General features: G+C 34.5%; 1 protein-coding gene across 4 annotated transcripts; it reads left to right on the plus strand.

Annotated features, from left to right (window-relative positions):
* The first annotated feature begins 47 nt into the window (after positions 1 to 47).
* LOC136040212 (zinc finger protein 182-like) lies at positions 48 to 26,655 on the plus strand. 4 transcript variants are annotated; one of them, XM_065724401.1, is made up of 7 exons: positions 48 to 182; positions 4,653 to 4,834; positions 13,595 to 13,762; positions 15,372 to 15,539; positions 18,341 to 18,499; positions 21,319 to 21,477; positions 24,614 to 26,655. In XM_065724401.1, exons 2-7 carry the CDS (start codon positions 4,789 to 4,791, stop codon positions 25,636 to 25,638), a joined length of 1,725 nt encoding a protein of 574 aa, XP_065580473.1. In that variant the 5' UTR covers positions 48 to 182; positions 4,653 to 4,788; the 3' UTR covers positions 25,639 to 26,655. The 4 variants fall into 4 exon arrangements, with proteins under 4 accessions (XP_065580473.1, XP_065580474.1, XP_065580475.1 ...); XM_065724402.1 differs by having other exon boundaries at positions 15,372 to 15,398; XM_065724403.1 differs by lacking the exon at positions 18,341 to 18,499.

Below are 26,655 nucleotides of genomic sequence, written 5' to 3' on the forward strand. Positions count from 1 at the left end.
TATGTAAAAAAGCATTGTTTGTCGTATTTTTAAAGTGAAAAAAGCACTTTTTCGGCTCTCACAGTGGCAAGTTTAGTTGGCAACTCTAATCACTGTAATCAACCGTTTTGCTGCTGTTCGTTTGCGTACATTTCAATGTTTTTCATTTGCCAACTGGCTGGATGTATTTAGGATATCTATAGGTAAAAAGGTTTGATATTAGCCAAATAGTATAAGCTAGCTAATTCTATAAAGTTCTCTTATTAGCTGACTTGTTGGCTAATTCAGGCTGAAGTGTAGACTAGGCTATAGGTGAGATCTAGTAGCGAACTGGTAGGCTATATGCTACTAAGCATGTGTGTATTGCTGAGACTTCAATAACATACTAATTGCTAATTCTGCTATGTATTAGAAAATTTGGTAAAACTTTAGTTTCCTCACAAGCTGTCTAAAATGGAAACAATGTGGCAAAGCAGCATAGTTTCCATAGGCTACTATAGCACTTAGAAATACTACCTTAAATTATCTTAAATTGCAGCTTGGAGCAATATAAGGATTATCCATCCTTGTGATAGGCTACTCCATTTAGAAAAGAATTTGTTTGGTGTAGATTGAGGCTGTTAGATTAGACTCTTGTGGAGGACTCTGCAGCTTCCCAATTGTAAACGAACTCAAGGCAGAGCCATTCCCTATCAATGTGGGACTTGAACGTGTCAGTTGAAGTAGTAGAAACTGTTTCTTCAGAGAGCTGGTTCCACATATTGATGATTCTTTGGCTGAAGAAGTGGCTTCTATGTCTACTTGTGGAATGCTGCATAGAGAGCTTCAATGAATGTCCTCTAGTACCAGAATGCAAGGGCTGTGCAAAGAGACTGGGAAGAGTGTTTTTAGAGAGGATTTTTTTGGTTAAAACAATGCCACCCCTTTTCCTTCAGTATGTCAGCATTGACAGCTTCAAACAACATAGTCTTTCTTCATATGGAAATTTATTCATGCTGCTAACCATCTTAGTGGCACAATGCTGGGTATCCTCAAGCAATTTCTTATCTTTTTGAAGAAAGGGGCTGCCAATAACATTCCAACCTCCAGGCATAGACATACAAGTGCATTATATAACTTCATAAGAACTCTAAGGTATTGGCTAGAGATGGTTCTTTTTATGATACCAAGGGTTTCATTTGCAGAAGAAGAAACAGACTTAGCATGGCTACTAAACTTTAATTGGTGATCTACAATAATCCCAAGATCTCTTTCATCAGAAACAGCAGAAAGGAAGTTGTGTTGAAGGAAATACTTATGATGCTTGTTGTGTTTACCAAAATGGATTACATGGCATATGTCAACATTGAAAGTCAGAAGCCACATGTTAGCCCATCTTCCTAGACTGTCAAGATCTGTTTGAATTGATTGCTGGTCAGAGGGAGTAGTCACTTTTCCAACTAGTTTTGAGTCATCAGCATAAAGGATAATAAGATTTGAAAGAAGGGTGGGTAGATCATTAACATAGAGGTTGAAAAGTGTTGGCCCAAAAATAGTACCCTGGGGAATGCCACTTAATATAGTTGTGGGAGAAGAGAAATGAGGAGTTCCTTGTGAATAAAAAACTCTGACACTCTGTGATCTTTCAGAAAGGAAGCCCATAATCTACTGTACAACACCTTCAAATCTAATTCTAGAATTCTTAGAAACTAATTCTAGAAGCATGTCTATTTCTGGTTGGCCATCCTGGCCGAGTGGGTTGGTGTGCTGGATTTGGGATCTTTTGTCTAAGAGGACACGGGTTCAAATCCCAGTGTACCCAATTCTTCAGTTTGGGATGGAGGTCAGTGGCGCGACTCTATAAGCTTAGCCAGAGTCGACCCAGCTCTAAATGGGTACCTGGAGAAGTCTGGGGAAGGTAAACAGGAAGGGTGTGCAAAAGCACAGGATGGCTGGCCCCTAACCCCCCATTGCACTTCCTGGCTGAAGGACCAAGAAACAGAGTTCAGCACCACTGGTAGGGACTGTAAAGTCTAATGCCATATCCTTTACCTTTTTTTTTACCTCCTCCTCCATGGGGCAAACTAAAAATTTGCAAAGTGGGCAGGGTTTCAAAGCCAAGGGAAAAGTTGGAGTTGCACAATATGAATAGAATTATATATTAGATATTAATTCCAGTCATCACTGGTAATTTCTATATAGTAGGAAGTTGAAAGATAATTGAAAAACTCATGCATCCAATAGTGCTAATATCCAAGATAGTTCACTTTTGAACAAAACAAAAGTCTGATTTTGGTTATAGGTAACATTACCTATAGAGCAAAGCATATTAGTCCATGAGCCCTACTGGCAGCAGGGTAAGGTCTGTATTCTGATTGGTTGAATTGTTAGCTGATGTTTACATCATACTTTTTGCTGACTGGTTAAGTCTTGTTTGTTATGGACATGATGTTTCATCATTACAACCCTATTTTTGCCAGAAATTACAGTTAGTCAAGGGCATGCTTCTGTGGTGTTAAAAAGTTCAAAGGTAGGGTATTTCAGTTTTTTGTGAGTTTTTATTTTATGTTTTTTGAATTACTGCATATAGCCTAGCTAGATTCTGATGATTACATAGACCTATTGTTTTTATGCTGTTATTCACATTGTCAAACCCCAACATAACCCTCTGCTTCAAAACCTGCCCACTTTACATATTTTTAGTTTGCCCCATGGAGAAGGATGGTCAACTAGAAATGGATGTGCTTCTAGTATTAGCATTTCTAAGTGCTATAGGCTGCTCCCTCCTTAGCGCCCTGCTCTTTAGGCTAAAGTTTTTTACTGTTTTAACAAGTAGAGTTGAAAGAAAGGGTCAAACTTTAGCATAAAGAGTGGGGCATTGAGGAGAGAGCAGCCCCCTTTCATATACAAAGTAATTTATGTTGGTTTCAAGTTTTAATGTTGCTCCTTACTTTCAGTTAGAAAACTTGTTTTTTTTTATTTAATTATAAAATAAGAATTGTTATCTTAACTTGTTTCCTTATGCACTGAACAAACCCTAGACTGACACAAAGTTATGTACCATCATAAAAAAGTAATAAAGCATGGGTGTAATTTGTTTTGGAACAAGAGGTGATTTCTTCTCCCAGATCTTGGTTTGCCCTCTTAGACCCAAGTTTGCCTCCCACCCCCAGCTGAAATTTAATTTCATCAAAATCTTATCAAAACTAAGATAAGCCTGCATAATTTAAGAATCAACAGAAACAAACCAGTTTTCTTTAGTATAGGTTTACCTCTACTTCTTTAAACCCTCCTAAGAAGTTCCCATTTCCTTTAAATCTTTTTTTATGACATCCTCCCGCCCCAGACAAGGACAACTTGCTAGACAGCTGGCTGAAAATGACAGTCTTTTGCAATCTGTCATCCTTCATCCACAGAATGTGCCCTAACCATCTCAACCTTTCTTTCATTATAGCCCTAGAAAAGAGGATTGAACCACACTTTTCATACAACCTACTGTTTGAAACATGATCAGTCAGCCAGGTACCCAAAAATGGTTATTCCATTATTGTACTATTAATTTCAATTGGTTGCCATTTTTTTTTGGGGAATTTCCCATGAATTCTTCATCTTCTTTTTTAGCAGACGTGGGCTTTTCAGTTGAGACTATTCAGCCCTTTTCTGTTTGACTCACTCTGTGAGATAGACAGAGCTATGGATTTGGTTTGTCCTTATTTATCTTGAATCTGCTCAGGTTTCTCTCAGTAAATCCTTTGATACAAGGAATTGGATTATAAGAGAATATATATTGAGTTCTCTGCTCTCTGTGCAGTTATGGTCATCAAGACTCTTGGCTGATAGTGTGATTTTGTGGTGTTTGAAGCATTATAACAATTTATATTCCAGGGTATACTGTGCAGACATCGCCCTATGATTCAAATAGGCAATTGTCAATTGTTTCATTTTTAAGATTGCAAGACCTGCAAAGGCCTTGATTTGTTTTCAAAATAATATTTTACTTTTTCTTCGTGTGTGAATATGTTGTTCAGTAAGTGGCAATTTACTTTACAATATACAAAAAGTAGATGCTAAGAATTCTGTTGTCAAAGGTGATATAATTTTGGATGTGTCATTTTTGTTATTGATAATTAATTAGTTTCAATTTGGATTTAGTTACATGAATTTCCACTGAATCTTAAAAGTCAGACAAGTAGAATCTGTTAGAGATGGACAATTGAAAATATATGATTTTTTATGACAAAACTGCAACAACTGTTGAGAATGACTAAAATTAAATTTATAGTTCACAGAGTTAATAAAGTGCCAGATGCATAATTAAATTTTCCTAAATCCAGGATAGAGCATACTACTCACTTGAAATGAGTACTAAATTATTTTTGAACCTTTTTGAATTAAACATTATAGTGCTTTGAGTTGAAAAAAAAAAAACATGAGTGGACCTGCCATTTCAGTATTGGTAACAGCTTATGTTCTGCAATTTTACTGTGAAATTGTGTTTTATATTAAAATCCAAGACTACACTTTTAAATATAGGTTATTAGCACAGTTTTTGATATTTTTTTCCATCTTACTTTTGAAAATGAATCTCATTTCTAATACTTTTGCTGCTGAAGCAGCTGAGTCCTTGATTTCAAATATGTGCAGATAAAATTAACCTTGCTTGACATTATTGATTGTACCATTTATATTTTTAGGGACTTGGTGCTTCCACTCTCTTGTGTAAAACAGGAGTACTCTTTCCTAGTGTTGGTGATATTTTTGTATATTTTATAAGTGGCATCAACTCTGTTCAAAGATTATATTATTGACATACCTCTTCAAATTCCAAATATGGCTGATCTCATCACTTCTTCTGAAGCTTCTCTTATCAAAAATGGTTAGTAATCCAATGAAATTTCTTGTTGCAGAATAAAAGGAAAGCTGCTTTGCTTTTGTAAATAATTCTTTCTGCTTTCTTCTGTTGTGTGCTTATAGCATGAGCATCAATAAGAATATCAACTACTTTCCATGCCTTTTTTTTTAGCTTTTTAGATTGTCTTCTAACTGTAGAATATATTTTGCAACTTTCTGTTTGCAACTAAATGCAATTCTTGCTGTTGTTTCTTCAATGCATTTTACTTAGCTGTTTGTCATCCTCTGCAATTTTGTATGCATCATGGACACAAAAATGTTACATTCAACCAAAGGAAAAGAATTAGGTAATTTTAGCTTTTTGACTTTATATAAATGTGATGAGACTCAAATGATTTTTCTTTTGGCATGAATTCAATTCCTCTTTCCTATTTATCTGTCAGTGATGCCAAATGACTTCATTATGTTCCCAGGTGTTTAAGAAATTCAGTTATGATTCATTTTCTCCCTCCTGTGTATCTTTTGCAGATACTAAAATAACAGTTCTTCATTCTAGGTTGAAAAATCAACAATGTCCATCAAACTACATTATTCTGGCATTAACAAATTCTTTTTTCTTATTTATCCTTCACAGACTCATGTACAATAAACTAAATTGTTCCTTCATTCCATTGTAACTTTTATCTGTCATCTAACAGCAGATTTTGTTGTGCTGTTTTCCTTTGCAATTGAATGTGATTTTTGCTGCTTCTTGTTCCATACCGTTTTTATGGCACTTATTAACCATGTGACATATAGGAATCACAAATTCTGTTGGTCTCTTGGTCTGTTGATCCCAGTTTTGCTACTTTAGGCACTTCCAGGTAAGCTAGGACGATGGAAGTTGGCAGGCGTATCAGGAACCAGACCAGATTAAATTAGAAATAGTCGTTTTTGCTATTTGACCATCTGGGAGGGGGGAGTGGGGGGTCTGTTTAAAAAAATAGAAAAAAATGAAGTATTTTTAACTTACAAACAGGTGATGGGATCCTAATGAAATTTTATGTTTGGAAGGATATCGTGTCTCAGAGCTCTTATTTCTAATTCCGACCAGATCCGCTGAAATTGAGGAGGAAGCCTAAAATCTTGGAAAACGTTAGAATGGAGGGATCAGGATGAAACTTGGTGGGAAAAATAAGCAGAAGCCCTAGATACGTGATTGACATAACCAGAACGGATCTGCTCTGTTTGGGGGAGTTGGGGGGGGGGTTAATTCTGAAAATTAGAAAAAAAATGAGGTATTTTTAACTAACGAATGGTTCCCTATTGTTCTTCTTGTTTTTGGTGTTTGTAACAAAGGAGTGATTAGATCTTAATGAAATTTAAAGTTTGGAAGAATATCCTGTCTCAGAGCTCTTATTTTAAATCCTGACTGGATCTGGTGACATTGTGGGGAATTGAGGGGGGAACCTAAAATCTCAGAAAACGCTTAGAGTTGAGGGATTGGGATGAAACTTGGTGAGAAAAATAATCACAGGTCCTAGATACGTGATTGACATAACCGGAACGGATCCGCTCTCTTTGAAGGAGCTGGGGAGAGGGTTAATTCTAAAAAATTAGAAAAAATGAGGTACTTTTAACTTACGAAGGAGTGATCGGATCTTAATAAAATTTGATTTTTGGAAGGATATCGTGTCTCAAAGCTCTTCTTTTAAATCCCGACAGGATCTGGTGACATTGGGAGGAGTTAGGAGGACCTAAATTCATGGAAAACGCTTAGAGTGGAGGGATTGGGATGAAACTTGGTGGTAGAAATAATCGTAAGTTGTAGATACGATATTGAAATAATCGGAACGGATCCGCTCTTATTGGGGGAGTTGGGGGAGGAGGGTTAATTCTGAAAGAATATGAGGTATTTTTAACTTACGAAGGAGCGATCAGATTTTAGCGAAATTTGATTTTTAGAAGGATATCGTGTCTCAAAGCTCTTGTTTTAAATTCTGACCGGGTCTGGTGAAGGGGAAGTTGGGGGGGGGGGGGCGCGGAACCTAAATTCTTGGAAAATGGTTGGAAATAGAATGGAGAGATTGGGATGAAACTTGGTGGGAAAAATAAGCACAAGTCCCAGATACGGGATTGACATAACCGGAACGGATCTGCTCTCTTTGGGGGAGTTGGGGAAAGGAGGGTTAATTCTGAATAATTAGAAAAAATGAGGTATTTTTGACTTACGAAAGAGTGATCGTATCTGAATGAAATTTTATATTCAGAAGGACCTCGAAACTCAGATCTCTTATTTTAAATTCCGACTGGATCCAGTGTCATTAGGGGGGGGGCGTAAATCTTGGAAAACACTTAAAGCAGAGAGATCAGGATGAAACTTGGTGGAAAGAATAAGCACAAGTCCAAGATAGGTGACTGACATGACCGGACTGGATCCGCTCTCTTTGGTGGAGCTGGGGGGGGGGGTAATTCGGAAAAATTAGAAAAAATGAGGTATTTGTAACTTATGAATGGGTGATCAGATCTTAATGCAATTTGATATCTAGAAGGATCTTTTGCTTTAGAACTTTCATTTTAACTCTCGACCAGATCCTGTGACATTGAAGGGAGTTGGAGGGGAAAACCTAAATTCTTGGAAAACATGAAAATCGAGTTATCTTACGAATGAGTGACCGGATCTTAATGAAACTTGATATATAGAAGAATCTTATGTTTCAGACGCTCCATTTTCAATTCGAATCGGATCCGGGGATATTAGAGGGTTGGAGGGGGGAAACGGAAATCTCGGAAACCGGAAATCTTGAAAAACCCTTAAAGTGGAGAGCTCGGGATGAAACTTGATGGGAAGAACAAGCACAAGTTATGTAAAACATGCGAATATACAACATTCTTCGCTGTCCCATTGTCTTTGCATATAAATAGATTGTTAGGTTTACTGACTCTTGAACATGCAACATATAATTGTCCATGGGAAAAACAATCCGTATTCAGATCTATACCTCATTATTCTAATGACGTGTCCCTGTGTCCCGGTCGTCATTTATATTCCCTGTGTCCCGCTCGTCATTTGTGTCCCGGTGTCCCAGTTTGTGATTTCTCTTTGATTGTCCCGGTCGTCATTTATATTCCCTGTGTCCCGGTGTCCCGGTCGTCATTTGTGTCCCGGTCTGTAATTTCTATTCGAACAATCCCTGTGTCCCTGTCGTCATTTATATATCCCGCTTGTGCCCCCGGCGTCCCCGTTGTAGTTGTGTCCCTGTGTCCCGGTCGTCATTTATATTCCCTGTGTCCCGGTCGTGATTTGTGTCTGGGTGTCCCAGTCTGTAATTTCTCTTTGAGGTTCCCGGTCGTCATTTATATTCCCTCTGTCCCGGTCGTCATTTGTGTCCCAGTGTCCCGGTATGTAATTTCATCAGTTGACAAACATGACGTCAGTCGACAAACAACTTCATGACGCATACAGCTCAATCCTTATAATGACGTTAGTCGACAAACATGACGTCAATCGACACACAAACATGACGTCACTCGACACACACACACACAGACAACTTATTTTTATATATATAATAGATATATATTGATTTTCATTGTTGCTTGTCTTCTAACTGCAGATAATGTTAACTTTTTCAGGATACTATTTTTATTGATGTCACAATAGCTTTGTTACAACGCCTTGAGAAAAGACGAATATTGTGACCTGTTTAGATCATTTTTGTTTGACTAAAATGTCAATATGCCAATTTTTGAAAAAAAGCTATTTAGCCAATTTTGAAGAAAAATAAACATATATACACAAAAATTGGTTATTTAATCAATTTTAAAAAGTCATATAATTTTAACAACAAAGTGTTTGCTGGCAGCTGTCAGTGCTTCCTTTGACACAGCATAATAGGTTTGTTGTTCATTTTCAGGTGGTAGCAAAATTTTCAAGCTACGTTGTGTTTTAGCACAAGAAAATGTCATGTACAACATAACAGTGATTAAGAACAAGTTTACAGAGGTCGACACCAACAAATTCGACATTTTGCCATTATAAATGCTAGTTAAATTTGAAATTTATGCTGTTGAACAGTACATCCAAGTTGACCTTTACTGGACTCGAGCATATCTCAAGAAATGTGAACTTCTTTTGCTATTCCCCAGTAATTATATTTGCCTTAATTATACAGTAATGCAAGATTTCCATTTCCAAGGTCCAGGATGTACTTTGCAAATTCTTGCTGTTCAGGATCGACATGGATATTCTTTTCTAACGAAAAACTTCCAAAGATGACCTTTTTGTGGACTAACTAAGTGTTTCCCTGAAGTTGCTTCAGAGTTGGACCGGTAAACGCTGACAGAAATCACCTTCAGCAACAAGAAATTTTTGTCAAAATGGCAAGCTTAGATTTGCAAATGGACCGCAACAGCTGATCCATATTTTGCAAACCATGCTTGGGTTTACAATGGAAGTGGTTCAGTGCATCAGTTGACATACTTGATAATTGTCAATTTGGCAATTATAATTGCGAAAAGGCCAGGTAGAACCTCAACAGGCTGACCCTATTTCGGCATTGTGGAGTGACATGCATGAGAAGTGTAGCATAAGAGGGTGACAGTAACAACAGCAATCAAAGGGTTAAAATTAACCTTGTACTTGATGCCCATTTAATTGAACAATCTGCCTTGGCATTTTCTACAATTGAACATGACTTGACTTTTCCCACAACTATTCCCTTTTCAATTCAAAAATCAACGGAGTCATCAGTGCTTCGTCAAGCAGGAAAACTTGCACTGAAGCTAATTCTGCAGCTTTGTTTGACCCAGGTCTTTTGCTGGAAATTACTGTTAAGGGAATTGGAACTTTCAAGCTGAAGGTATTGTAGGTTGTTTGTTCAAAAGTTGATAACATTGATATTATTCCAGTAAACACCATACATATAACTTAGCGATGTCACCATACAGAATGTTATACAAGGTATTATACACAAATGTTTTAAGGTATCAGATAGTCCATCTATGAAAAAAATATTCCAGCATAATTAAGATCATAGACAGCACATAAAATAGTATCTATATTTCCAAGCTGTTTTTCTTGCAGAAGCTAATAGATACTCTCTCCAGCAGCTGACTCACTAGAATTTTGAAATTCCAAGTTTTGACCTTTTTATATGTCTTAATATTGTCCATTCCATATCATTTCACCCCAAAACTAAAATTTTGACCTTGTATTGCCATCGTATTTAACTTGGATAAAATAAAACAAAAGATATGTATAATTGCAGTATCTGCAGATATGTTAGTCTGTTGGACTTGCTGAATAAAATCCTCTGCTAGATGATTTTTGAATCTTTTCTAAAGATTTTTTGGGTTTGCAGGTTTTCTCAAAACAAAAATCTGTACAAAGTAATGCAAAGTACTTGCAAAGGCATTCTGGACAGTGCAATTCTAGACCGTATGTCCACTGTTTATCATGTAATTCAAGACCGGACAATTCTTGTTTTTATGCTATGAATGACGCCATTACATTTACTTAGTTAAAAAAAAATTACTAGGTGGTCTATATTATATAGAAATAAATATGTTACGTTTTAATTGTTAGGAATGAAAGAGTAAAAAAAAATAATGATCATAGTTCAAATGTATTGATAAAAAAAGACTTTGGTCAGTAATGATTTACAGCTCTCCCAGCTGGGACTTCCCAAAGTTTCTTTTCAGATTTCATAAATGTAATATTTGTAAAAGAAGTCACATCTAAAAACGGAGTTTATGTGCCTAAAACACATGCGCTGCATAAAATCCCTGTTTTGAACTGTCTTGGCTACACTTGTGATGGCATAAGTTATTTGCTTAAAGTAGTGTTTCAGAAATGTTTGCATTTAACACTTTTAAATTAAAACATCTTGTAACACAACGTGGTGTACCTGTATTCTCGGAATCTGATTTTTATGTATTAAAATATAATGACGAGTTTTGCTAGCAAAAAATAGCTTCAGTTTCTTCAAGCTTCAATAGCTTCAAGTACTTATTTTGGCAGCAAGCTAATGCTCTAAGCTTTTTGAAATCTCTTGTATCAAACTAGGATGTAAGATGTGGGAACTTGAAAGAGTGAACTTGAAAGATATTTGGGATGATGAATGATGCTGATCTTGGCTGCAATGAATTCTACTGAAGCACCCTGAGAATGATGCTGGTCTCCATTGCAATGAATTCAGCTGCAACACGCCTGCGCAGGTATGAGCCTTGTATTAACAAAAGACATGGCAAATTGATCGATAAACTCGAGAACAAGACGTGGAATAACGTTAAAGTGACGCTGGCTTCTTCATATTGGACATAATACATATCACAAAGGTCTAGATAGTTTTTGTGATAAGATAGTACGCCTGTTTTCTAGATTATTGAATTTTTTCCAAGGACTTGTTTTGGATTGTGAATATTTTGTATGCCTTCATGAATTCAAGTCTGAACAACTACTCTAGCTCATGAGCCAACTCTAACATGACATTTAACTCTTTGAAGTGGTAGAAGAAGTGACTAAATAATAGAAATTTTTGCAAACCTATTTCTTTAATGTTTTCCCAAGAAAAAAATTTTTGTTATCAAATGGCTCTCAATTTTAAAGAATAGGCTTGAAGGTTAACTTAAGGTTACAGCTCGTCGTGCATAGCGCTCAGATTTGGCAACTGTTAATCATCGCTATTATTATTTCTGAAGATGTAGTTGTTTTTTATTATGTTTACTACTGATGTATACTACTACTTATGTTTACTACACAGTGTTTACTACTAACAGAACGGGTGTTAATATTCCAGTTTTTGCACTGTGACATTGTCATCTGAGAGGCTGTCCCTATGAAACAGCTACATTGGCCTTAATTTAAAGCTGCACCTCGTTGTGCATAGCGCTCCCTGTAATTATTTTCAGAAAAAACGAGCGTCTTGTTTATGCTTTATCTTTGGAGTTGTGGCACCTTTTTACATGCTTTCTCTATCGCATTTTGAACTAAAGCATTTTCAGGGGGAAGCTATTGACCCATCGATGCTGTTTTACTGTCGTGGAAAAGATACATTTCTAGGTTTGTAAAATATAAACTGTGAAGAAAAGAATCAAGCAGCTGTGAACCAAAGGGCTGAGGTCGAGTTTCTGTTGGGCGTCTGCTAATATTTTATCAATGTTCCCAGACGTTTAAGAGCAAGGATTCCTTCTATATGGAAGAAAAATAAGGTGTTCTACCTGAAATTTTAGCTTTGATGGAATTGAAATGATCTAAAGAACTACACAATCAATTAGTTGAATTATATTGGACCATACTCCTTGCTTGTAACAAGAATAGGAACCATCGTAATTTGACCACTGTCCTGCTTAATGCTCTTATTGCTGTAAATGGATATGCAACTTCGAAAGCTTTGTTGAAGAGTAGGATAAAAATATACCCAACCAACACCTGACCCCAATGGTTGAGAGAACTCTCAGTGTCAAACCGATCCTCACAGAGGCACTAAAGCCATACTATGGCAAAATTGAGTAGTATTTTGTCTGCTCTGATGTTATTTCTTGCGATAAATCTGTCCAATTTTCATATAATAAATATCTAGGAGCTTAGAAGCTAAAAAGGCTGAAGAAATGAAAAGAGAAGAGAGAAAGTAACAAGCAGAAGAAGTTTGTTGTGCATTGAAGTCGTGCATAAGGCTCTGACATCAAAGGATATAGCTGGACTGAAGATAGCAAAGACCGTGTTAGACACTCTGAAAGGTCAGTGTGAAGGAAAGAAAACTAAAGGCGTAAGTTTAGAAGGTTGAATTGACTTTTGAAGGAATATAGAGTTAATCTCGAATGCATCAAAAACATAATTCTTCAGCTTATAAGTTGTTCCTTTCTTAGTTATATTTCCTGATCATTTGTAATAGATTTGAAGCAAATATCCTGATGTAAATGAACTAAGTCAGCAAAGCAAAGGAACACTTGCAATCTAGCAAAACAATTGTCTTCATTTGTCATATTTTAAATTCTATACAAAGATTGTCAAGTACAGGAATGTTGATTGGGGCCCAAGAAAACATCTTTTTCAGTGCATTTGTGTAGTTGTGGAAATGGTTTTGCTTGATTGAATTTATTTGCAATTACTTAACACTTTCTTCTAAGAAATTGTACCTGATAGTCAGCAGTATATTGGCGAAATGAGAGAGGCTACGCTACATTCTAGTAAGCCTTGAATATACAAATATTACACATTTCTCTGGAAGATGGACAGTGTTAGGTAAACTTAAGCTCGCATATCTAGAACAGAGGTGATTCTCATCGGTGCTTGTTTTCTGTTATTTATGCAGAAAGTATGGTTCTGTGTTTCTGACCAAAACAGGGCTGTGTTTCTGTTCCGGCCCTGTTTGGTCCCTTTCTTCTCGAACCAAAAGTCATTTAAGTCCCACTTTTAAGCTGTATATCTACCACTGACATAAATAAATTTAATAAATTCCACAGATTTTGAAAAGCGTCTAAAGTCACAAAAATCGGAGTATTTGAATCAGGTAAATGAAAATTTAACTTAGTTAATGTAAAAACGAACATCCAGTCTCTTAGTTACTAAGCCTTTTTTCACATAAGGCCTGTAGAAGAACTTTCAAGATACCTGTTTTTGTCCTGCCTGTCGACCTGTGTCTGTCAGGCAAAGAATTATTAACTCAGTTTCCTATTCTTTTATTTTTGTCCTTTCATTATCCATTCTCTTTGTTAATCTATACTAAAAGAATAATAGTTTGGTTAGTTTAGTAAGCTTTACTCTTGAATTTGTTTTATGTCTTATATTCATTTTTTGTTACAGAAGTTGAAGATGTTCTGCCAAGTAATAGTGAGTTCTTTGACACTCCAAATCTTTTTTCGTCTATTAAACGTGAAGATGTTGCTTTGGGTAATTGTCCTGGCTTTTCAGAACCATATAAACTTGAGCCTGACACACAGGAAGTGGCCTCCATATGTCTTGACAAAAAAGGTACATCTTCGTGTCTTATTTGTATGCGCAGGTGTTTGCTTAACTGGTTTTTCTGTCTGAAAGGGACATCTTTGAAATTGAGTTACTTAAGTAAAGTTTTACAAAGATTTTTTTCCTAAAAGCTAGAAAACAAAATTTTAAGCTATAGCACATGTATTTTTTTTGTAAATTGAAACACAAATCCATTTTTTATCATCCTGATTTCGAAATGCTAAACTTTGATTATGGTCAAGCTGAACATAAGCTGTCAAGCCCTAAGTCTGAGTTACTTATGATAAGTTTTACATTAGAATGTTAAAATTACTAAAAACAGCACTCAAGCAAAAATATGAATTTCGTTTTTCTGGTATTTTGAGTAAAAAAAAATTGTTGGAAGAACAATCCTCTTTGCAATCTAGGGGTACATGAGAAGTTATATCAAACTTTATTAATAAAAAGGAAAGTCAGGGTTTTTTCATGTGAGAAATTCGGTTGAGTTGAAATGAAAAATAAAACTTTAGACTAGGTTAACGAAAATCTGATGAACATCCTCATTAATAGAATAGAAAGGTGATTAAAATCTGCCTGAAGTCATTTTTGTAACTATTTACAAGATAAGTCTTGTATTAAGGGTCCTAGGGAGGGAGTGTATGTCAAAAGAAATTAAAAAGCATTTGTGCTCTGCTTTTAATTGTAATAAGACCAGGGATATGTGCGCCAGTATTCAAGAAATTTAATTCGTATAGTATGTTGTTGAGTTACTTCTGAAATCTCACCATGGGTAATGATCATAAATCTTTTTGTTAGTATGTTTGTTTTTTCTTTTTTGTATTCATATTTAAGCTTTGACTCTTTCCTACCATCGTAATATATGAAATACCATCTATTTCCTCGTTTGATAGTCCAAGTGAGAAGAATAAAAACATAAATTTAGAGTAATAATTCATTGGCCTTAACAATCAAATTTTGTGGGTGTAATTACTTATTGGACTTTGTTCTCTAAAAAAGAATACAATTCATGTATACATTACTGGAAATCTCTGCTCAATCTTTACCACAAAGTTGAATCTAAAAACTTATGAACCTACGATATGAAATCTTTCTTATTAATGATTCCTGGTTTTGATTCTTTTTTTCCAAAGAGAGAAACATATTTAATTTTTTGAATGTTAAATTTACTGAAGTCCCACTATCAAGCCGTTTACCAATAACTTGAGCAAATAAAGTTCATAAATGCCACATATATTGGAAGGCATCTAAAGGTACGAAAATTGGATTATTGGAGTCAAATATGTAACAACTTTACTTAGTCAACGCAAAAGGGGCATCCAGTTTCTTAGCTACTGGTCAATATACTTGCAAAATATATATAGCCCACATCTTTTTTATTTTATTTTTTTTTAACTTATAGCCTGTAAGAAAACTTTCAAAATTTTCTTTTTTGTCAGGTTTGTTGACCTGTGTCTGTCAAGCCAAACATAGTCGGCTCAGCTGCCTATTCTTTCATTGCCGTCCAAGGGTCATTGTCTATTCCCGTTGCTAATTTATACTAGAAGTAAAACAGTTCGGTTTGTTTAGCAAGATTTTCTGTTGAATTTGCTTTATGTTTTACATTTATATCTTTTTATAGAAGTTGAAGATGTTTTACCAAGTACTGGTGAGTTCTTTGACACTCGAAACCTGGGTTTGTCTGTTAAACGTGAAGATATTGCTTTGGGTAATTTTCCTGGCTTTTCAGAAACATGTAAACTTGACCCTGACACCCAGGAAGTGGCCTCCATATGCTCTGATAATAGAGGTACATCTGAAATATTTTGTAGAATCAAATATGTTAAATAGCAGTTAAAATAATTACTACCAGTATTAACTAATTTTACGATGGAACTTTTCTCTTGTCTTGTTCGTACATGCACGTGTTTCCTTAACAAGTTTTTCAGTCATATTGGGACGTTTTCAAATTGTAACTTAAATATGATTTTACGAAGTTTGTTTTTCTAAAAATTAGAGAACAAAGCCTTAAACTTTATTTTTTATTTATTTGTTATTTTATCATTTTGAGACAAAAATCCATACATTACTATCCTGATTTCGAGATGATAGGCTTTGATTATGATTCAACAAGCTGTTGAAATTTGAAGACTGAAGTATCTACGAGAAGTCTTACTATAGAATGTTAAATTTATTAAAAATCAAACAAAAATATGAATTTATATGTTTTTAATTTTGAATCATTTTTTTTTATTTCTCTGAAGAACGGTCTTCATTGCAATACAAATCTTGGGGTACGTGAAGAGTTATATCAGACTTTATTAATAAAGACGAAAGTCAGGGATTTTTTATGTGAATAATTCGGCAGAGTTGAAATAAAACTTTAAGCTAGATTAACGAAAATTTGATGAAGACCCTCATAAATAGAATAAAATTTGCCTGAAGTCATTTTTGTAACTAGTTACAAAATATATCTCTTATTAGGAGTCCTAGGGAGAGAGTGTATATAAAAGAAATTAAAAAGCATATTTGCTCTGCTGACCAGGGATGCGCCGTTGTTCAAGAAGTTTAATTCATATAATATGCTGTTGATTTACTTCTGAAATCTCACCCTACGTAATGATTATAAATCTTTTTGTTTATACTTTTCTTTTTTTTATTTATAATCAAGTTTTGACTCTTTCCTGCGATCATTATATACTAACATACTATCCATATTCTTTTGTGACAGCCCACAAGTGAGAAGAACAAAAACATAAATTTAGAGCAATAATTCATTGGCCCTAACAATCCAGTCTTGTGGATTTTGACTAGTGAGTTAATTATTAGATTTTATTCTCTCAAAAAAAAAAAAAAAAAAAAAATACAATTCATGTAAAGGTTACTGGAAATTTCTGCTCTCTCCTTATGTACAAGTTGAATCTGAAAACTAATGAACCTACGATACGAAATCTTTCTTATTAAGGTTTCCAGTTTTTTATTCATTTTTTTTCCAAAGAGAGAAGGATTTTAACTTGTTTGAATGTTAGATTTACTAAACTCCCAATATCAGGCCGTTTACCAACCATTGGCATAAATAAAATTCATAAATACCACAGATATTAAAAGGCATCTAAAGGTACGAAAACTGGAGCATTAGAGTCAAAATATATAACAACTTTACTTAGTTAACGTAAAAGGGGCATCCAGTTTTTTAGCTATTGGTCAATATACTTGCAAAATATTTCTAGCCTACATCTCTTTTATTTTATTTTTAACATATAGCCTGTAAAAGAACTTTCAAGATTTTTTTTTTAAGGTTTATTGACCTGTCTTTGTCAAGAAAAACATAGTGGGCTCAGTTGCATATTCTTTCATCTCCTTTCAAGGGTCATTATCCATTCTCATTGCTAATGTGTACTAGAAATAAAACAGTTTGGTTTGTTTAGCAAGATTGTCTGTTGAATTTGCTTTATGTTTTGTATTTATACCTTGTTATAGAAGCTGAAGATGTTTTACCAAGTACCGGTGAGTTCTTTGACGCTCGAAACCTGGTTTTGTCTCTTAAACGTGAAGATATCTCTTTGGGTAATTGTCCTTGCTTTTTAGAACCATATAAACTTGAGCCTGATACCCAGAAAGTGGCCTCCATATGTTTTGACAATAAAGGTACATGTGAAACATTTTGTAGAATCAAATACATTACATAGCAGTTTATTGGGGGAAAATAATTAGACAATTGAAACAATTACTTCAAATATTAACTAATTTTACAATGGAACTTTTCTCTTATCTTATTCGTACATACAGGTGTTTCCTTAACAGGTTTTTTAGTCATATTGATGCGTTTTCAAATTGTACCTTGGATAAGATTTTACGAAGTTAATTTTTTCTAAAAGCTAAATAACAAAGCCCTAAAACTATAGCATATTTATTTATTTTTTTCATATTTAGACACAAATCCATTTATTATTATCCTGATTTCGAGATGATAGGCTTCGATTATGATTCTGATGGATATTAGCTGTTGAAGTTTGAAGTCTGAACTACCTACGAGAAGTTTTACTATAGAATATTAAATTTACTAAAAAACGGTACTCAGACAAAAATACGAATTTATATATTTTTAATTTCGAGTAATTCTTTTGTTTCTACTGAAGAAAAATAATTGTTTCATCTTCTTTGAAATACATGTCTTGGGTTACATGACGAGTTATATTGGACTTTATTAATAAAGAGGAAAGTTGTTTTATTTTTATGTAAGAAATTTTGCAGAGTTGAAATGAAAAATAAATCTTTAGACTAGGCTAATGAAAATTTTATGAATACTCTCATTAATAGAATGAAAAAGGTGATTAGTATTTACCTGAAGGTGTCCTTTTTGTCACTATTCACAATGAGTCATGTAATGAGAATCCTAGGGAGGGTATATCAAAGAAAACCAAGTTCAAGTGATGGCAAGAGACCATATTTTATTTAGGGTTCTAGGTTTTTATATCTTTTCTAAGAGAGGCATTTGTTGAATTATTTGACTTTAAATTTTTCTAGGGTAAATAAAGAAGCAATTAGCGATTTTTTTTTACGTTGTATATTTTATTATGCTAGAATCCTTATGGATTTTATTTGATATAGGAGTGGAAGATTCTAAATCGATTGATACCAGAACCACCATGGACACTTCAGATTGTACTCCATCATTTGAATATCGACATCCATCTGTGAATTTTTCACACAGAAAATCTATATTAGCGGTTGAGTCGGGTCCTGACGATGGGGATAGTAACCACGAAGGTATGATTCAACTTACAATGTTGTAGAATCAGTTTTAGTCAGAAATAACGATGTTTGAAGACGATTTTGATTATTAACAAAACGGGAAACATTGTGTAAAGCTTTCTAGTCTTTCATTGCATGTCCAAAAGGAAACATTGTCTAAAGAAGTCTTGTTTCAAAAGCTCCATATAAAGGCTAAATTTCTATTCCAGATCATTGGAAAATAAAGGATTTAATTTTAAACACAGAACAATTGCGAGAACCAAAGTGCCTTGTGAGGCTTTTTTTCATTTTTAAATGTTTCACCGGGTCTGTAAAGCTCTGATACTTTTTCTCTGTAATGTCTAGAAAATGGTCTTGAGTGAGTATAAATCTGTTTATCTCCTGTTATTTTTTTTAATAAAAAACAATGTACCCAGAACAACTAAACTAAACAACTAAAACTAAAAAAAAGTGGACAAGTTTGAAAAATGAGACAAAACAAGAAGCATCAACACATGCCTGGACCATTTGGTTATTACGACACTAAGTTCAGAAATCAGAATTTTATTCACAGATTTCGTGTCGAAATAATTGTTAAGTAATCTATATATATAAAAATAAGTTGTCTGTCTGTGTGTCTGTCAGGTGACGTCATGTTTCTGTGTCGACTGACGTCATGAAGTTAGTTGTCGTCATTTTTGCTATGACGGTGACGTCATTAAAGATATTTAAGACATATATGTTCACGTAGAAATCTATTAATGTTTAAGTTTAAAATGACTGATGAACTTACAATGGCAAAAGCCGATGAAGATGCTCAAAGAGTCTATGCCAAAAAACTTGTTGCTGATAGAGAAAGTCAGAAAAGAAAGCGTGCCGAGGAATCAAAAGAACAGCAAGGAAACAGGCTTGAGGCTAAAGAACGCAAAACCGCGCAGTTAGATGAAGATCCACCTGGACAGTGAGAGTCAAAACATATCAAAACTGAAAATGATAGCGATGATGATTGGGTTTGGGATTTTGACTTGGATAAGGTCATCAATGCCTACCAGATTTTAGTTAAAAAAACAAAGGTTCGGCGATATGTATTTCATAGTGAAGCTGAAAAATAAAGAAGAAAAAGAAAACTGAAAAAAGAAAAAATGTAAAAAACTAAAAAATGGCAGTTTTTGGCTTGCAGCCCGAAATCAAAGATTTCGACGAAATCGTACAATATCAGGCTGGAAGATACATAAGCAGTAATGAAGCTGTTTGGCGAATTCTTTCATTTCCGATACATGAACGTAGTCCAGCTGTTGTTCACTTAGCGGTACATTTACAGAATGGTCAACGTGTTTATTTCTCGGAAACCAACGTGCAACAAAGAGCCCTGAATCCACCGGATACAAAATTAACAGCTTTTTTTCGCTTTGCAAAATTAAGTCAGTCGACGGCCAACCTACCATCTTCAAAGATACCACGATAGGAAGACTACACCGTTCATCCCAATCAACATGAATGCTTCTTTCTACGCCTGCTTTTGGTGAATGTACCCGGTCCGACATCCTTTGAGTATTTGAGAACTGTAAATGGTACTATACATGACACTTACCGTAGTGCATGCCAAGCTCTGAATTTATTGGAGAATGACCAACACTGGGATAACTGCATCAATGACGCGTGCGAAACGTCAACCCCAAGTCAAATTCGTGCATTGTTTGGCATCATTTTAACAACTTGCTCTCCATCAGCTCCTACAGAGTTATGGGAAAAATATAAGTCAAAAATGTCCGAAGATATACTCCATCGAAAACAGTTAGAGACGTCAGATATGACTTTTGATTTTACATCAGAAATTTATAACTACACTTTAGTTATTATAGAAGATTTGTGCGTACGTATGGCAAACAAACCTCTTCAGGATTTGTGAATGCCTTCACCTAACCGTATCGCTGCTGTTTCGACATGTGTAGAATTGGATCGTGAACAAAGTTACAGTACGAGTGATCTATTGTCGTATGTACAAAATAACATTTCCAAGTTAACGTCGGAACAAAAAGACATTTATGATACGATAATGCATTGTGTGCTTGCGGGAGATTTCAGGCAAACATTACCTATAATACCTAGATCAACTCCTGCAGACGAAATGAATGCTTGCCTGAAAAATTCTAATTTATGGGCACACGTAAAAATATTGAAATTAACTACAAATATGCGTGTCCGATTGCAAAACGATGACTCTGGTCAAACATTTTCAGATCAATTGCTGGCAATTGGAAACGGAAAGCTCCCAGTAGTGGGAAAGCCAAGAATGTTGTATATTCGCAATTTTTACGTAGTTTGAAACACATATATAAATCTATCTATATTCACAGGTGGGACACAGGGACACAACTACAATGGTGCGTAACTAATATGGTGCGTAACGACTTACGCGCGCGGGGGGCTTGGGGGGCGCGAAGCGCCCCACCAACTAGGTGTTGGGGTGGCGCGAAGCGCCACCCCAACAGCTAGTTTTTTATAAAATTTTTGGACTAGGCCAATGAAAATTCTATGAATACTCTCATTAATAGAATAAAAAAGATGATTAGTATTTGCCTGAATGTGTCCTTTTTGTCACTATTTACAAGGAGTCTTGTAATAAGAGTCCTAGGGAGGGTACATCAAAGAAAACCAAATTCAAATGATGGTAAGAGACCATATTTTATTGAGGTTTCTAGGTTTTCATTTCTTTTTTTTTCTCATAGACAAGTATTTTTTGAATTATTTGAATTTAAAATTTTTTCGTGTAAATAAAGAAGCAATTAGTGATTTTTTGTTTTATGCTGCATATATTATTACGCTAGAATCTGTATAGTTTTTTTTTCTTATAGGAGTTGAGGATCCTACATCGATTGACACCAGTACCCCCATGGAAACATCAGATTGTACTCCATCATTTGAACATCGAAATCCATCTGTGAATATTTCACCCAGAAATTCCATATTAGCGTCTGAGCTGGGTCCTAACAACGGGGATAACAATGGCGAAGGTAAGATTCAACTTACAACGTTTTAAAATCAATTTTAGTCAGAAGTAACGATGTTTGAAGACGATTTTGATTATTAACAAAACGGGAAACATTGTGTAAGCTTTCTAGTATTTCATTGCATGTCCAAAAGGAAACATTGTGTAAAGTTTTCCACTTTGTTTCAAAAGTTCTATATAAAGGCTGAATTTCTATTCCAGAACATTGGAATATAAAGGATTTTAATTTTAAACACAGAACAATTGCGAGAACCAATTCGATGAACTAATGCGAGAACCAATTAAATTAAATACTCTATCTAATTATAGTATTTCTTCAGAAAAGCCCATAGAGCAGAGTGCTACACGTAAGCACACGTAAGTAACACGTAAGTAAGCTCAAGTATTTAACAGGCTAATGTAATTATTTTCTTTCAGATCTAAATTCCAAACACATAAGTTTTTCAACCTTCCACAATCGATAATGTTACGCCAGAAGCTACTTTTTCTACTCTTGCTTTCCTAATTTATTTCCTGTCATGTCTTGTTTCAAAACTTCCATATGAAGGCTGAATTTCTATTCCAGATCGTTGGAAAATAAAGAATTTTAATTTAAACACAGAACAATTGCGAGAACCAAAGTACCTTGTGAGGCTTTTTTTCATTTTTAAATGTTTCACCGAGTCTGTAAAACTCTGATACTTTTTCTCTGTAATTTCTAGAAAATGGTCGCGAGTTAGTATAAATCTGTAATCTTTTTATAAAAAGGGGATCTCTTTTTATGAAAATTGAATGAATAATTAGTTCGACACGAAATCTGTGAATAAAATTCTGATTCCTCAACTTAGTGTCGTAATAACCAAATGGTTGAAACATGTGTTGAGGCCTCTTGTTTTGTCTCATTTTTCAAATTTGTCACTTTTTTTTAGTTTTATTTGTACTGGGTACATTATAAAGAATGCCTACTATAGTTTTATTATTTTCTGTCTGTTCAATCATTTATTTTTCTTGTAGAAGCGTAAGATACTTTACCAATTCATAGTGAAAAGCTCTTGGAAATTTATAATTCTAAATTGTCGTCTGAACCTCAAAATATTTCCATCAGTAGTTCACCCGTATCTTCCAGTTTAACATCCGAGTCAGATTCCCAGGAGCCTGATAGCGAAGGTATATTTAAAACTAATGTGTTATGAATTCAGTTTAAACAAGAAAAAACGTCGATTGTTTTTCAATTTTTAAAAGCACTTAAATAGCATTTCCAAATGCTTGTAATAAGGCTAAGTTGGCATTTTGAATCCTAGTAAATGACATTAAAGTAATTTAAATGTAAGGCAAGGAAAAATGTGAGACGAAACGTGCTTCTTGCGAGATTATTGTAAGGTTTAAGGCACCTGCGCATCACAGGCAAATTAAATTTGTTATTTCCCCCCATTTTGCCAATTGGAATGTCTTTGCCATGATAATCTAGCAGAGCTCAGCTGTGATGATTAAAAGTGCGCAGTCTGGCAGTTTTTGCAACTTTTCAGGAGAGCCAAAAAATAGACAAATATTTGGTGGCTGTTGTCGCTCAAGGATGAGACTAATGAAGATTAATGGAATATAACCTAAACTAATTTTTCATGCTTTTCTGGGGGGTTTAAATTAAATTTAAATTCTCTGAGCGAATTCAAAATTGTTCCTTTATATGCCGCATGTCGTCTTTTTCTATAGATAAGATAAACCTCTTCTGTCAAAAGTAATCTGAGCAAATTCAAAATTAATTTATTTCTAGTATAACATGCCAGTTTAAATATGGCCAGTTTAAACATGGTTGGTTTTTTCAATGTTCTTTTTTTCGGGAGGAAAGGACTAAACATCCCTACACTATCAATTGTGTTTTTAGACGTCTTAGAGGGAATAAATATGTTATTTTTTAGGGCAAATGACCATAATCTAGAGTTAAAGGCTTTCTAACCTTTCTCTGTTTATAAACATATTTTATACATACTTTCAACACTTTTACAAATACAGAAGAGAGAATAATGAGGAATTTTTTTCCCAAGAAAGAATTATGGAAAGGCTGTGTGGTCTTAGTCATTTTCGTCATCTTCGACATCATTGACTTGGAACAGAAAGTTTTAACAAATTTCAAGTGATACTAAAAATGTTCTGGTCTCTCATTGTCCAAAAAAGCATGTCCAAAAGGAAACATTGTTTAAAGTTTTTTGTTTCAAAGTATCCATATGAAGGCTGAACACATTTAAATTTACACATTTAATTTAATTTAAACACAGAACAATTGCGAGAACCAAAGTGGCTTGTGAGGCTTTTTTTTTTCATTTTTAAATGTTTCACCGAGTCTGTAAAGCTCTGGTACTTTTTCTCTGTAATTTCTAGAAGACGGTCTTGAGTGAGTATAAATCTGTAATCTCCTGATATTTCTTATTATAAAAAAACAATGTACCCAGAACAAATAAAACTAAAAAAAGTGGACAAATTTGAAAAATGAGACAAAACAAGAGGCAGCTACACACGCCTCGACCATTTGGTTATTACGACACTAAGTTTAGAAATCAGAATTTTATTCACAGATTTCGTGTCGAAATAATTGTTCATTAATTTTTTTTTTAAATCTTTAGAAAAAACCAATTTAAGTATTCTGAGCGAATTCAAAATTGTTTCTTTATAAGCTGTATGTCGTCATTTTCTATAGATAAGGTAAACCTCTTCTGTCAAAAGTAACCTGAGCAAATTCAAAATTAATCCGTTTTTGACGTATATCTCTTTCTCTCTTAACAGAAAAGAAGATAAATGCCATTATAGCTTCATTAGAGAATTCGGTTCTGTCAAAACTGGCGTATGTCTATACACTTACTTCGCAGCCAAGCTGTTTTAATACTATTTCATTTGTTCTTTTTATGACCTGTTTTGTGTTTTAACTGGATGTATTATTTATCATTTTTAATTAATAGCTGGCGAATGATTTATCATTGCATACTTTGTTTGTCTTCTGTTTTATGTGATTTACGATTCTCTCGCCATTCTACTTCTTTTTTCTGAAAAAAGCCAATTCTTTCTGAACAAGCTGTCAATATTAATTTTTTACAGCTATTTTAGTTGTTTTAGTGCCTGTTTATTTGATCTCTTTTTGGCTTATCTAATCATATTTTATATTATTAAAGGGTTAATCCGCTCTGCAGTGCACTGTTCGGACGGAGTTACTCTACCGCAACTCTCAGGCCCCAAACTGGTCGTTATGGTGAGAAAACTGACAAAAGAGGCTATAGAAGAATTAACAGCAGGTATTTGGCGATGTATTTCCTGTGGAAAAGTAGAGACATCATTTTTGATGCTAGATCTTCACATAGACACTGGATGTGAAGAACTATCACCAATAGAATGTGATGTATGTCCAGCCGTGGTTCATGATTACAGAGACTTTGTTGTTCACAATATGGAGCACCGAATGGGGGAGAGAAGAAAATGTGCCATTTGTTTACGAGAATTTATTGGTGATATGAGGGAGCATCTTATTTTACAGGGGCACTTTTCACCGGATGTCTCTGAACTAGACTTGCAAGGGAATGTGTCGCTAGTTGCTTTACAGAATCCATCTACAAGCGTTTTTTTAAACTTTGTTGCATCAGAAACTGAAGCGAAAGACTTAAACAGTGAGAAAACTTTTTTGAATAGTCGCTTGTTTAGGAAAAAGCAAAGGAAATTAAAAAGACATCAGAGAACACATGCTGGAAAAAAACCTCATAAATGTGATGTATGCCAGAAGAGCTTTTCCAAACAGGCTAGCCTTAGAGCACACCAAAGAGTACATACAGGTGAGAGACCATATAAATGTAATTTATGTCAGAAGAGTTTTTCTGAATCAGGCTCTTTGAAATTACACAAAAGAGTTCATACAGGTGAGAGGCCCTATAGATGTGATATATGTCAGAAAAAATTTTCACTATTAGGCCATTTGAAAAGGCATCAAAGAGTACATACAGGCGAGAGACCATATAAATGCGGTGTGTGCCAAAAAAGCTTTTCTGCACCTGACCATCTGAATAGACACAAAAGAGTACATACAGGTGAGAGACCATATAAATGTGATATATGTCAGAGGAGCTTTTCCATATCAGGCAATTTGAGAAGGCACCAAAAAGTACATACAGGGGAGAGACCATATAAATGTGATGTAGCAAACAATTAGTGTTTTCCATGTGTATTTATTTTTTTGGTCTTGGATATTTTTAAATATTTGTTTGTTAGTTTTTATTTGTCTTTTTTTTATATACAGTAAATCACGATATTTGTGAGAATCTAATTTTATTTTGGTTATGATCCCAAACCCAATCAAAATCAAGCCACAAAAAAGCAACGAAAACTAAACGCAAGTCCCAAGTATTTAAGAATAAAATAGCCTATATTAATAAATATTTGTAGTAATATATGCAAGATATTTTGAATTTTGGAAAGGCATGTTAATAATTGTATATGTTTCCGCTACTGAATGATAGAGTCAAGACTGTGTGTCCGTAAAATATTTCAAATATACAAAATCGTGTTAATAAATTAGAGTATTTAACTCAGAGCCATTTCTTAGCTCACTAGCCAAGATCAAATGAGGTTTAATAATTTTAACTTAGTAGGTTTTTGTAGTTTAATATTAAATATTTTAACAGGGAAAAAATCTTGAAGGACACACTGGCTCGGTTATGCTTTGATGTGTTCTCCTCTAGGTCCACCCTCCCTCTGTATTTCTAAGCAACGCCTGTTTTGGAGTATTTTATTGAAAAATTACTTTTGCTATTTTCATTGAAAAAAGAACGACGAACTAAATTACAAGCCATGACCAAATGAAGTTTAATAATGTTAAAGGCTTGAAAAGGGCTAAAATATCTTTGCGAGTATCGGTTATATGACTTTTAGCTGCTTCAAAGATCTTTTGAAATATGCTTTTCCCCAGATTGCACCACTGGCTTATTTGCTTGTAATTCTATTTGAAATGTAATAGATCGCTTTTTAAGTTTGCAAGGGAATGCTTTTTCGATTATTTTTTGCTAGAATATAACTTAAATAATTCTACGATTGGTAATTTCAAGCTTCAGTTGTTGTATTTTCTTTTCGTTTAAGTCAAATGCCATCGTAATTTTTAGCATTTTCTTATTTAATTTAATTGTTTTGTTTTTGTAATTATTTTTGCTAAAATATCTTTGTGAGTATCGGT

The sequence above is a fragment of the Artemia franciscana genome, chromosome 20 (assembly GCF_032884065.1).
Source record: "Artemia franciscana chromosome 20, ASM3288406v1, whole genome shotgun sequence".
Classification (NCBI taxonomy): Eukaryota; Metazoa; Arthropoda; class Branchiopoda; order Anostraca; family Artemiidae; genus Artemia; species Artemia franciscana.